The sequence below is a fragment of the Schistocerca gregaria genome, chromosome 5, assembly GCF_023897955.1.
Source record: "Schistocerca gregaria isolate iqSchGreg1 chromosome 5, iqSchGreg1.2, whole genome shotgun sequence".
NCBI lineage: Eukaryota > Metazoa > Arthropoda > Insecta > Orthoptera > Acrididae > Schistocerca > Schistocerca gregaria.
In genome coordinates this window covers 449,925,533-449,938,954 of record NC_064924.1, presented here as the reverse complement: position 1 = coordinate 449,938,954, position 13,422 = coordinate 449,925,533, and the positions used below count along the sequence as shown (strand labels likewise).

The 13,422-nt window shown below is 39.6% G+C and overlaps 2 protein-coding genes across 4 annotated transcripts in view; both read right to left on the bottom strand.

The window, feature by feature from the left end:
* LOC126271933 (probable ATP-dependent RNA helicase DHX35) overlaps positions 1-13,422 on the bottom strand; it is a 208,887-nt gene that overhangs the window by 129,504 nt on the left and 65,961 nt on the right. The window lies entirely within an intron of this gene.
* On the bottom strand, positions 2,362-4,527 carry LOC126271935 (ceramide phosphoethanolamine synthase). The gene has a single exon (XM_049974356.1). The coding sequence runs from the start codon at positions 4,439-4,441 to the stop codon at positions 3,386-3,388; it is 1,056 nt and encodes a 351-aa protein (XP_049830313.1). The 5' UTR covers positions 4,442-4,527; the 3' UTR covers positions 2,362-3,385.

The following is a 13,422-nucleotide window of genomic DNA, read 5'->3' as shown; positions in this document are numbered from 1 at the left end:
TCAAACCAGTCTCAGGACTGAAGACAACAACAACACGCCAAATACTACAACCAACAAGTTGTCAACAGATTAACAAAAAGACTGAAAAGAACATTTTAAACAGTGTCAAATATTTCACTATTGTCTTCTTTGTCTAACAGACAGAGCAACCACAAAATGGGTACAGAAAAAATAAATTGCAGGCACAATATGACTAGTACTTTCATCATTAACATGAACAATTCATCTGCAACTTGCTCCCTCTCTCTTTAATTCAGTTACAAGAATTATTATTATTATTGAGTGAGTTTTGTACAACCAACAAATGATTGTCTCATTACAGATGAACCAAGATTAAAATTAAAATAATTTTTTCTATTAGAAGCCAGAAATTACATAGTGTGTCTAGTGTTGTGTGTATGGTAATAGCATGCTTGTTTAAATCAGCAGTGAAATCAAGATGTTGAAGTCCTGAACTTCACAAATTATTATAACACAACATACTATTTATAAAAATGCCCATTTCAAGATGGCTTTCATCCTTTATTGCTTTGACTGTATACACTAAGTTTCACAAGTAGAAATGTAAAAAGTTAAATAGTTCTTGTAAACATAGAAATGCTACATTTATGAAGAATAAGTTATATGGAAACTTTCCATTCAAAATACTGACATTTGCTAAAATATTAACAAGAAGAAAGTTAACAAATGCTAGCAGCAATATAGGAAACAACACTGCACCTGATGCTCGAAAGGAACATATTGTCAACTTATTGAACAGTGTGGAACAACAGTGCAGAATTCATTACCAATTAAAATTATTCTTATATTCTGATGTTACATTATTCATTCCTGTAGTTGCAAATAGTAACTTAATTAGTAACAAAGTAGCATGCTAAATGAACAGCATATTCAACTTCTGTCAGGAAAACATTATTCCCAGACCATAAGAATCTATAAACAAAATTTCAGCAAAATTTATTTTAATAGCATGAAACAATTAAGTAACAGTTTAAATAGAAAACATATATGACTTTAAATTCTCAAAAAATAGGTAGTTTTAAAAGGTGTACAAAAATACTACCACACTTAAGAGAGTATATGTTCATTAAGTTAAGCAGCCAGTTGCAGCTACAGTGTGAACAACACACTTGCTACAAATATAAGGAAGACATCTAACTGCACAATACTGTTATTTTGTAAATTAATTTTAAAAGCAATTCATTGTGACTAGACTGCTTAATACAGTAATAGACAGTAAATGCATGAAAACATTGCCATTACATTTATAAAGGAAGAGTAAATACAGGTTACTGAAGGACTATGTGATAATACAGCCACAAAAATGTAGCTGACTAGTAAATTTGCATACAGCCTACAAAATACTCAATTACATATAACATAAATGCAAAAGAGAAAACATTCTGCAGACAGTCAGTCTAGAAAGTTCGTTTCCATATGCATGTGGCAGGAAGTGTGACTACATTTTTTCCATCTCTTTCTCTCTGGCCAACATATATGCCAGACACCTTTTTAAAGTACAAACAACAATTAATATAATTTTATGTAGTAAATTAATTTTACAATCTGCAAAATTTTTAAATTTCCTTTTGGGTATAAAAATTTCCTTAAAATGACTTCAAACTATGCAACAGTCTTAATACTTCAAAGCTATCATGTTATCAGTTCAAAAGAAGACATAAGTATATTCATATTGCAAGTATTCCTTTGTTTTTATAGTATTTTCTACAGCACTGTGGTAATATTTTAAATGGTATTTATTGTAATATATTTTAGAATATTAAGTCACAAATTAGGTTTCTTTCCAGTTTACAATGTATCAAAATCAAAAATAAGCCTGGAAGTACAACTGAAACGGTGGCTGATACCCTTTTTGGAAGGATTAATGACCAGAGGTTTAACAGGTGATGTTTAAAAAAGTTTACAAAGGTTCTATTTTGTTTCAAGAATAGATGATTGGTATTTTACTATGAAATTTTAATGGCAATATATCCAAATAAAATTAAGAGCTAAGCTGTAGCACAGAAATATTCAGGCCCTCTGACTGATACACACTGCACTAGAGCTGCATATTAAATTGTAATCATACAGCTAACACCATCACAGATGACACTTATCAGATCTTTAGTAATTTCATAACTACAAATGACTTAAAAGTGCTAGCTGTAGAGAACAATATGAAAATTGCAAATCTGTGATCTATCAATCAGTTTCCATGCAAGTGTACATGTACAAGAAAGAAAGAAGATTCTTGATTTTTTCTTGGGTTTCTACCAGTACTTGCTATACTTCCATACCATTACAAAATTGTAATGAATAACAGATCTTTAAAAACAGCCCATTCCATTTTTGGTTCTTCATGAAAAGAAATTCATGGGCAAAAATTAGACTGTTCTACATTAAAAATAAAAAACTATAAAGTGTACTAATAGAAACGGGCATATTTTTGATACAATCATAGCTTTTTCCTTCTACAGAATAAAAATTATGGCCAGTTATTCCTATGAAGTGAAAACGAAATATCCCAGGATAGCATACCCACTCTGACATACAATATGTGAAAACACTATCAAATCACTCTCAATAATGAAAAAGAAAAGCTTAAATTTGAAAATTATATTCCCCTTCAGTACATCAATCATTGTTTATTACTTCAACTCTGAGGTATGTGATTGTCTATAAGTCCTATATTTGTGTACCTCCCAATCTTTGCTTCCCACTGCTACCTCCATCTCTACACATTGCTACTGTAAGGCATTTCTATACTGTGACTCGCAAACATTTAGTTCAGTTACAGGCTAACAGTCCCACATATAAGGGTGGCATAAGGGCAAGGCACTCTTTAAAGAAAAATTAATAGAGTCTTAACTTTCCTAATGCGAAACATAAAAGCATAAATGCATTCTTCTTACTAAACTTCAAAATCCTGAGGAGTATATCAGTTCAGGTTCACATGCAACAAATCATGTCAGAAACTACTTCCATGTAAGTTGTTTTAGATGCAAAAACAGTTCTATGAACCCAGTAATAAAAATTCTGAATAACTTATTAACATCTTCAAACCTAATCATCATTCTTGTTATAATACACATAAATTAAAATCTATGCAATGTTTTTGTTAATGCATTTCTTAGGTGAATAAGCCAACAGTACAAATGAAACAGCAAAAAACAAAATGCTCATCACACAATGTAAACACAACAATAAAATAATAATACAAAACAATGTGTCAGACAGCTGCAACAGTGCTTGCATATGCAGAGCAAACGTAAAATAAATATAAATAAATGCCCCAAAATGCAAAATTTTTCTAATAATTTAACTGAAAGATGGTGACTTTCATACATAAAAATATACTGAGACATTGCCATTTTAAATACTGATGCTAAACAGCTGTACTATTAGTGAGGGTCTTATAAATGAATGACTGGACTTCCTGTACATGCATTTCAGAAATACATACAATGCTTACAAGAATGAGGAAACCCACATACTGTATGGCACATAAGAATTCCCACAATTTATCACAGAAAACTGCCACAAGTAATGCATTGATTAAAGCATGCGGGTTAAAAATACGCCACAACCATGCCACCACCCACATAAGCAAAGACCGGAATGCCTGTATTTGACACAAAGCTTGGGCATCAGTAACAGCTCTTCGCTCAAGGAGATCTTGGTAGAGGGCAATGTATCGATTCCAAGCAGTTGAGCTGAGGAGTAGTTGTGCTCCAATACAGCTCAATGTCTGAAAAATTTTCTTTGATGTGATCTTGCCTTTGTAAACAAATCCTGGTCCTACTTCCTTTGTTGCATCCATTACTTGCGGAATAAGTGACTGAAGGTGAGTGTAACCTCTTCTAGGTGGATTGTTTTTTAGGTATATTAGGCAACCAATAAGCAGAGCTGTTGTTCCTAGAGCATCACACAAGCCATCCACAAAAAAGCCCACTGAGCCAATTTCTGAACCCTCACCGTGTATGTTCTTACGTGCTCTTGCAACATGTCCATCAAGTTCATCTAACATGCTTCTGATTAAAAACAAAGCAACTCCAACCCGGCGTGTAACCAAAGAATCAGATGCTACACATTTAGCTGATGCCACAGCAATTAACACATGAAACACACTTATCATATTTGGTGTTATGTACTCTATTTCATGTATTCTAAATATTTTATCAAATAATGTAGCCATTGGGCTAAACAAATAATGGTTGGGATGGTCTAACATTATAGATTTAACAGTTACATCACACAAAGGAGAAAAGTCACAGGAGCCATAAGAATTTGAATCAAGTACGGACATATTGTCAATATTTCTCCGGAGTGGAAAATTTTGAATACGAGAATACAGTTTGGCATCCATATACAAGAAGTATAACAATAACAGAATTAAGCATCCCAAAAGCAACCTGCTAAAGGAGGAAGATTGTCCAACCATAGTGGCAGATATCTTTATTATGTCACAGAATTCACAATATTTACAACTAAACAAAATAATATCCCTGCAGATGCTGAAGGCCTTTCACCTGAATAGAAAACAAGAAGAGAATAGTAAGTGAACATGCAGAATAAACCATCACACAATAAAAGCTCTTTTCAATTGACAGATTTGCAAATGAAAAGCTGTTTCACTGGAGATATAATTCACAATAGGAACAGACACAATGAGAGCAACTACAGTACATACACCATGTATCAATAATATAACATCCAATAGGCACAATAAGTTGTGTATACACTGCTGGAATGGAAAAATTCATATTCACAAGTGTGTTTCTCCAACAATAATATCAAAAATGACAGTTTTCAGTGAAAAGGTGATTAAAGTGACAACAGAAATAATGAAACTTCTTGGCAGATTAAAACTGTGTGCCAGACCGAGACTCGAACTCGGGACCTTTGCCTTCCGTGGCCAAGTGCTCTACCAACTGAGCTACCCGAGCACGAGTCGTGCTCAGGTAGCTCAGTTTGTAGAGCACTTACCCGCGGAAGGCGAAGGTCCCGAGTTCGAGTCTCGGTCTGGCACACAGTTTTAATCTGCCAGGAAGTTTCATATCAGCGCACACTCCGCTGCAGAGTGAAAATCTCATTCTGAAAACAGAAATAATACAGCAACACATTACAGATGGCAGACAGTGTACAGGTCTCTTTTATAAGACACTGGCAACTGGTCTGAGTAGATAGCGACAAGCTACATACTACAGAAACATCTCGGAACTCCTGCTGACACACTGGTCTACTATTTCTACACTGTTACCGTAATAGTGTGGTGATTTTATTCCATTAAAGGGTTTCAGATTTCCTGGTTTTTACAGGCAGAAATTCTGAATTTCCATAAACCAACTTTTGTTGTGTGTAAGAGGAAATTGTCAGTTTTTACAGCTGCAATTTTGTGTGTTATGGCAGCACGTATTAGAGGTTATTCTGAGATAAATTAGGACTGAGAACAACATATAGCCAAAACTGATTTTTACTTTCTTGTTCAAGAAACAATTATCGGTTGTAAGACTTTACTATAGATCATCAAAAGAATTTTATTAGAAATATAATTCCCACTGAAGAAACAAACCAGATACATGATCTGCATTATTTATAATTTTTTAATTATATTACGCTTTCGTTAACATTAATACAGAACATGCACATCACCACATTATATAATCACACATTAAAACACACACCTTGCAGAATTTCTAGCATTTTTATACATTAGATATAATTAGCTATCACGAATTTGACACTGTAAAGTTAGTAAAGAACCAATTTGTAACCACATTAGGAAAAGAAAGGAGGATATATACTTGAACATTCAATATTGATCAAAACATGTTAGTTCAGCTATATCCATTGTCTGCAAATAAATAAATAAATAAATAAAAACCTACTAACTCCACTATACCAATCCCGAGCCCAAGACCTAACTGTGCAAGTGACGGAGGAGGAGGGAGAAGAGTAACAACCTTGTTAAAAATCAAGTTTTCACCTGGCCCATGTGACAGCATACTGTAAGGGCCTCTCACTAAGGTGGTAACAACAATTTGTATAGTAATGAAGGCAGGAAGAATAGATCCTAACAAAGCAGGAATAGCAGAAGAGTCATCCTATTCAACAAAATACATTTTGTGACCGATTTTTAATAAGTGGCAATGTGGTCAAAGTCTGCTGATCAGCAGTGAGGAAAGAATTAAACTCTTCAACTCATTTACCCCTGCTTTCACCTGAGTTTCAATCACAGAACTTTTTAACTAAACTATGTTATTGAAAGTGTAATGGAGGGTTTTAGTGATCATGAAATATTTACAGGAGATGATAAATCCTCTGCTAATGGAGGAGCAACATGGCTATCGGATTCTGGGGAAATCAGTCAGATGCTAAATTCCAAATCAGACAAAAAGAGTCTTGAGGCCAATTCATTAATAAAATCAAAAAATTCTCTGGCTCAAGTAATATTAACTCACTTTTAATTCCACAAAAACACTACAAACTATGTGAGACACACACGTATGCGTGCACATGCGCAAATCTGTCTTGCAAGGATTACCACATGAGAACCCCTTGGATTACAGAAATTGTAGCCCAATGAGAAGTAAAATTGACCAAAAAATCCTTGAAAAGCACACATCAGTTGCCGCATTTGTAATTTTGCGATACATTCTTGGTTCCATGATCAAAGTAAAGTGTGTTAACAACATTTTAAGAACAATTCCCTTTAAATATTCACACAAAATGTACTGAGTTGTTCACACACTAAGTCAAACAAGAAAGGAAACAAAACAAATCTGGAAAAAGTATTGGGAAAAATTTCAATCTCGGAATTATGTCTACTCATCTGAAGGAAAAAACACGAGTAAATAAATAGTGTTCATCTAATAAGAATGTAAGTTAACTTCAAACTGGCTATATCATGAACTGGAAATCTTGACAAATACATCTGTGCGCACACACTTTCTCTCTCTCTCTCTCTCTCTCTCTCTCTCTCACACACACACACACACACACACACACACACACACACACACACACACACACACACACACACGAGGGTGGACTCAAACCTCCAGCAGGAGAGGCTGCGCAATCCTTGACATGGCACCTCAAACCATGCGGCCACTCATCGTGGCACTATCCTTACACACAACCTCTGAACACTGCTAAGACAGGACAAGTTGATGGGCAGAAGAGACCAAACATCCTCAGACCATGGGTTCTTTGAAGAGGAGAGGGGTCAAGGATAACTAAGCACACAATGTTCAACAGGCACCTGGACGCACTGGGTACTTACGACATTTTGCTGCTTGTTCTGCTTGTCATAGGTACATAGACTTAGCACCTCGTATCAAGTGTGTGGAACAGTGATATAATTCTTAACCTAAAATTTGTTACATAAATGATATTTTTTCAATGAGGAAACACCTTTTGCAGCATATAAAATATTTAATTACCAACCAGTGCTCCACAAGGAAACTTAAAATGCCAGTAATCACATCAAACTAGGTCATATGAGGTCTGCTCCAAAAATTCTGGAACTTTGTCCACAAAATGTTTCTATGTTTACCTTTTACTTATTGTGCATGGTCCTCAAAATACTCTCCTCCCCACCCATTGCTTTCTACTTCTGGAATCAGTCTTGTTACACGTCTTCCTGGACTGTGCAAAGTGCCATCTGCAAAATTTTCTTTTATCTCGTCTATTGTTGCAAATCTTTGTCCTTTCAATGGGATTTTCAACTGGGAAATGAAAGGAGTCCATAGGAGCCAGGTCTGGAGAATATTGAGGATGAGGCAGAGTGATTTTGTATTTTGTGCAATAGTCAAACACCAACAGTGATGAATGTGAGGATGTGTTACAGAGATATAAGAGCAACGAATTGTCTCACCACATTTCAAGCCATTTCCTTCTCACTTTTTCTCACAGGCATCACAACACATCCCGATAGTACCATCAATTAACTGTTTATCCCTGTGCATGAATTCATGATGAACTAATCCTTCAAAGTCAAAGAAAACTATCAGCATGGCTTTGACATTTGACCTGACCTAACCTAACCTGAAGAGCTTTTTTCAATACTGGAGAATCTTTCCCAACCCACTGTGAAGACAAAACGGCTTACGCACTGATCACTGTAGGCTTCCTGCACCATTTGGTGTGTGTGTGTGTGTGTGTGTGTGTGTGTGTGTGTAGGTTTTCTTGAGTTTCAAACAAAATTTAATGCAAGCACATTGCTCCTCTAACTCAGCCATCTAATAATTTAGAAACTGTGTGACAACATTCTACTCAACACAGCACTGAATAATAACTAACACATATACAACAAAGAAACTTCCGGCAGTTACTCACTAAACACAAGAGTATGCAGAGATGCCAACAGCATTTCACTTCAATGCACCAATGGTGCAAAATTTTTTGAACAGACCTCATATGTACACAGCTTAGTAACTTTTAACTTGTCATAAAAAAATTACAATAATCAAGTAAATAACTGATAACTACTTAGCAGCATGAGGAAGAACCAAAAGCTTGTGTCACCTTTCTAGTGTAAGAACACTGATACATAAACAAATGTTCTGATACTTCATGTTGCCCATGGATGAAGTTCCATGCTGAGTTACCAAACACTCCACAAGGCTTGTTATTAACACTGAACAATAGTGTCAGAACAATGTAGCAGTATTTAGATTAATTAATGGAAGAGTCTCAAGAAGAATAATTTCTCCAGAGATAATTCAAGAATGTGTTTGTAAAATGTCCATATCTGGAAAGCTGCCATTCGTACTTTATTGGCCATGCATATTTTGCCTGACTCCAAAGTATTATAAGCAGGAAAATAAATTTTCTCCAGTAGTGCAATTTTGGGTGCCCACACAGGTATGACCTATGACCAATTCATCAACTCACACATGCAGTTGACCATGCAAATTGGCCATAGTCTCACTCAATCATGGACTTGTTTGCTAGCCTTGAGACAAATATTTTTAATGTCAGGTAAATAAGCCCATTGCCAGAAATCAAAGTCACATGACGTGCACACACATATCAACGCCATTCATTTGTTGCAGCAAGTGCATTTCTGCTGTTTCTTAACAAGTTCAACTTTAACACTCGCAAAGCACATAATACAGAAGTTAAAATAAGGTTAAGTAATAGTATAATACCATTGCAGCTTACTGCGAAATGCAAATCTAGATTCACTTTTATACACAATAGAGAAATTAAATCGCTTTTAAGGCTTAATGAAATAAATAAATTTCTTAGTGTTTGCAAACTATCCAATAACATAAAAATATTAATTATTTTATGAAATAAGGTTTCCTCAAAATAAGATTCAAATCTAGCCTCTCAGATCCGGGACATTATGCTTTCACATTATGTAACAGTCATTCGGAGTAGAGCATAGATGAAATATGAAGATTTTCTCAAAAATAATAGCATCTAAAAATATAAAAGGCAAAATATATGTCAATCCCTTTGCAATGACGACATCTGTGCAAAATTTGAATCATATCAAAAATCCACACACATTTGTCTGCCTCACAGTGTTGATTATCAAACCAATCACTACTACATGACAACTCGTCATCTGCAAGAATATTTTTCATACATACCCAAAAGTTATATTGGCAATGCCACTAGTTTTTTTTTTTTGTGTTTTGCATGATTTGCTAATTTGTAGTTGCACCTGAATGTCAGTGAGTGAATTGGGAAATGGTGACAGAATAGAGGAAGGGGAAACTGGGAGAAGATCCTCCCAGCTTCCAAGAATTCCTTATCCCAACTTCGTCTCACCATTCTTCCCCAGGACCCTTCCTAAGGACAGTAACCTTTCAGCAAAGGAAGGGACAGCTATACACAACCTAAAAACTGATACTGACCCACCAATGTAGTTATGAATCTCAGTGATTACTCAATGGAAGGCCTCCACCAACAATCTGACTACTCCACCTACAATCTCTGCCAGAATGATCTCATCCTTTAGTCCAACATAACCTCCTATTCCTACTGAAATCCATATTCCCTTCCCATAACCCCTCGCCAGAATCCATCTCCTTCCTCATCCCAACACCACCCCACACATCCACCTTCTACATGCTCCATAAAACCAACAATCCTGCACACCCCATTTTAGCTGGCTATTGTGCTCCTACTGAAAGAATTCCTGGTCGCCAGCACCACCAACCAATCTAGCATCCTACATCAAAGATACTAACCATTTCCTTCACCAGCTTTCCACCATGCAGACACCTCTACCTCCCAGATCCTTACTCGTCACTATTGATGCCACCTCCCTGTACAATTAATCCCTCATGCCCATGGCCTTACCGTTATCAAACACCACCACCCCTCCCTCCTCCTCCCCCGCCCCCCCCTCCAACGTCTTTCCGACGTTCTTTATACACATTACCAACTATATCCTGACCCACAACTATCTTTCCTTTGAAGGGAAGGTTTACAAACAAATACATGGCACAGCCATAGACACCCATATGGCACCCTTCTATGCCAACCTGTTTTTGGTCAATCTAGAGGAAACCTTCCTAGTCTCCCAAAATTCCCAAACCGTAGTCTGGCTTAGGTTCATTGATGATATCTTCATGATCTGGACTCAGGGCCAGGACTACCTGTCAACATTCCTTCAAAATCTAGACATAATCTCTCCCATACACTTCACCTTGCCCTCCTGTACCCAATGCACCACCTCCCAGGACATTGACCTCCATCTCGCTGATGGCTCCAGCCCCACCTCTGGCCACATTAAACCCACTAACCACCAACATTACCTGCATTTCGACAGTTGCCATCACTTCCACATCAAAATATCCCCTCCACATCAAAATATCCCTTCCATACAGCCTAGCCCCTCATGGATGACGTATCTGCACTGACAAGAACATCCTTGTCCAATATGGTGAAGGCCTCACAAAGCCCTTTACTTACCAGCGATACCTTCCAAACTTAGTCCACAAACAGATTTCCCATGCCATATCCGCACACATCCCAGTCTTCCCATCACCTCCAACAATCAGCTACGAAGAAGCACCCCACTAGTCACTGAACATTATTCTAGACTGAAACAACTTAACAATATCCTTTACCAGGGCTTTAAAATGAGGGCTATCGTACCCAGATCCCTCTCCCCCTACCTAACATGGAATTCCAGTGTCCATCCAATATACACAACATCCTAGTCCATCCCTATGCCACTCCCACTACAACTCCTTATCACAGGGATTATATCAATGTCGCAGACCACAGTGCAAGACCTGCCAGATTCGCCCACCCAGCACCTTCCACTCCAGTTGTCACATGTTTATACTAATCCATAAGATGCCAGGCAGCCTGTGAAAGCACAGAAGTTGTATACCAACTCTGATGCAAAAGCTGCACAGCCTTTAATGTTGTTAAGACTACCAACCAGCTGACTTGCTGACCACCACGATGAATGGCCACGCCACTGCCAAACTTGTCCAGAACCAAGGTAACCACCCTGTAGCACAACACGCAGCTGCCCAACATGCTCAATTTCAATTTCAGCTTCACACCCAAGACATGTGGAGCCTTCCGTCCACCAACAGCTCCTCTGAACTATGCAGATGGGAATTATCCTTACAACACATCCTCCACTCCTATAATTATCCTGACTTCTACATCTCATGTAAACCATTGTACCCACACCCTCCACACATTTTCCATTCCTCCATACTGTCACCGCTTCCCAATGTATGTCTCCCACTCCCCCCCGTCTCTCTCTCTCCCCGTGTCTCTCTCTCTCTCTCCCCGTGTCTCTCTCTCTCTCTCTCCCCCCGTGTCTCTCTCTCTCTCTCTCCCCCCGTGTCTCTCTCTCTCTCTCTCTCCCCGTGTCTCTCTCTCTCTCTCTCCCCGTGTCTCTCTCTCTCTCTCCCCGTGTCTCTCTCTCTCTCTCTCCCCGTGTCTCTCTCTCTCTCTCTCCCCGTGTCTCTCTCTCTCTCTCTCCCCGTGTCTCTCTCTCTCTCTCTCTCTCCCCGTGTCTCTCTCTCTCTCTCTCTCCCCGTGTCTCTCTCTCTCTCTCTCTCTCTCCCCGTGTCTCTCTCTCTCTCTCTCTCCCCGTGTCTCTCTCTCTCTCTCTCTCCCCGTGTCTCTCTCTCTCTCTCTCTCTCCCCGTGTCTCTCTCTCTCTCTCTCTCCCCGTGTCTCTCTCTCTCTCTCTCTCTCCCCGTGTCTCTCTCTCTCTCTCTCTCCCCGTGTCTCTCTCTCTCTCTCTCTCCCCGTGTCTCTCTCTCTCTCTCTCTCCCCGTGTCTCTCTCTCTCTCTCTCTCCCCGTGTCTCTCTCTCTCTCTCTCTCCCCGTGTCTCTCTCTCTCTCTCTCTCCCCGTGTCTCTCTCTCTCTCTCTCTCCCCGTGTCTCTCTCTCTCTCTCTCTCCCCGTGTCTCTCTCTCTCTCTCTCTCTCTCCCCGTGTCTCTCTCTCTCTCTCTCTCCCCGTGTCTCTCTCTCTCTCTCTCTCCCCGTGTCTCTCTCTCTCTCTCTCTCTCTCCCCGTGTCTCTCTCTCTCTCTCTCCCCGTGTCTCTCTCTCTCTCTCTCTCTCTCTCCCCGTGTCTCTCTCTCTCTCTCTCTCCCCGTGTCTCTCTCTCTCTCTCTCTCCCCGTGTCTCTCTCTCTCTCTCTCTCCCCGTGTCTCTCTCTCTCTCTCTCTCCCCCCGTGTCTCTCTCTCTCTCTCTCCCCGTGTCTCTCTCTCTCTCTCTCCCCGTGTCTCTCTCTCTCTCTCCCCGTGTCTCTCTCTCTCTCTCCCCGTGTCTCTCTCTCTCTCTCCCCGTGTCTCTCTCTCTCTCTCCCCGTGTCTCTCTCTCTCTCTCCCCGTGTCTCTCTCTCTCTCTCCCCGTGTCTCTCTCTCTCTCTCCCCGTGTCTCTCTCTCTCTCCCCGTGTCTCTCTCTCTCTCCCCGTGTCTCTCTCTCTCTCCCCGTGTCTCTCTCTCTCTCCCCGTGTCTCTCTCTCTCTCCCCGTGTCTCTCTCTCTCTCCCCCGTGTCTCTCTCTCTCTCCCCCCGTGTCTCTCTCTCTCTCCCCGTGTCTCTCTCTCTCTCCCCGTGTCTCTCTCTCTCTCCCCGTGTCTCTCTCTCTCTCCCCGTGTCTCTCTCTCTCTCCCCGTGTCTCTCTCTCTCCCCGTGTCTCTCTCTCTCCCCGTGTCTCTCTCTCTCCGTCTCTCTCTCTCTCCGTCTCTCTCTCTCTCCGTCTCTCTCTCTCTCCGTCTCTGTGTGTGTGGGGGGGGAGGGAGGAGGGGGGGCGGGGGGTGGGAGGGGGTGAGGGTGGCGGGAGGATAATTCGAAGAGGTAGCAAATTTTCCTCCTTTTGTGTGTGCCTATTGACATCTCCATGCTTCTGCTTTTCCACGAGTGCTCTCCTTTATTCTTTAACTATTTACATTCTACAAGAACTTTTCTAGTACATTTC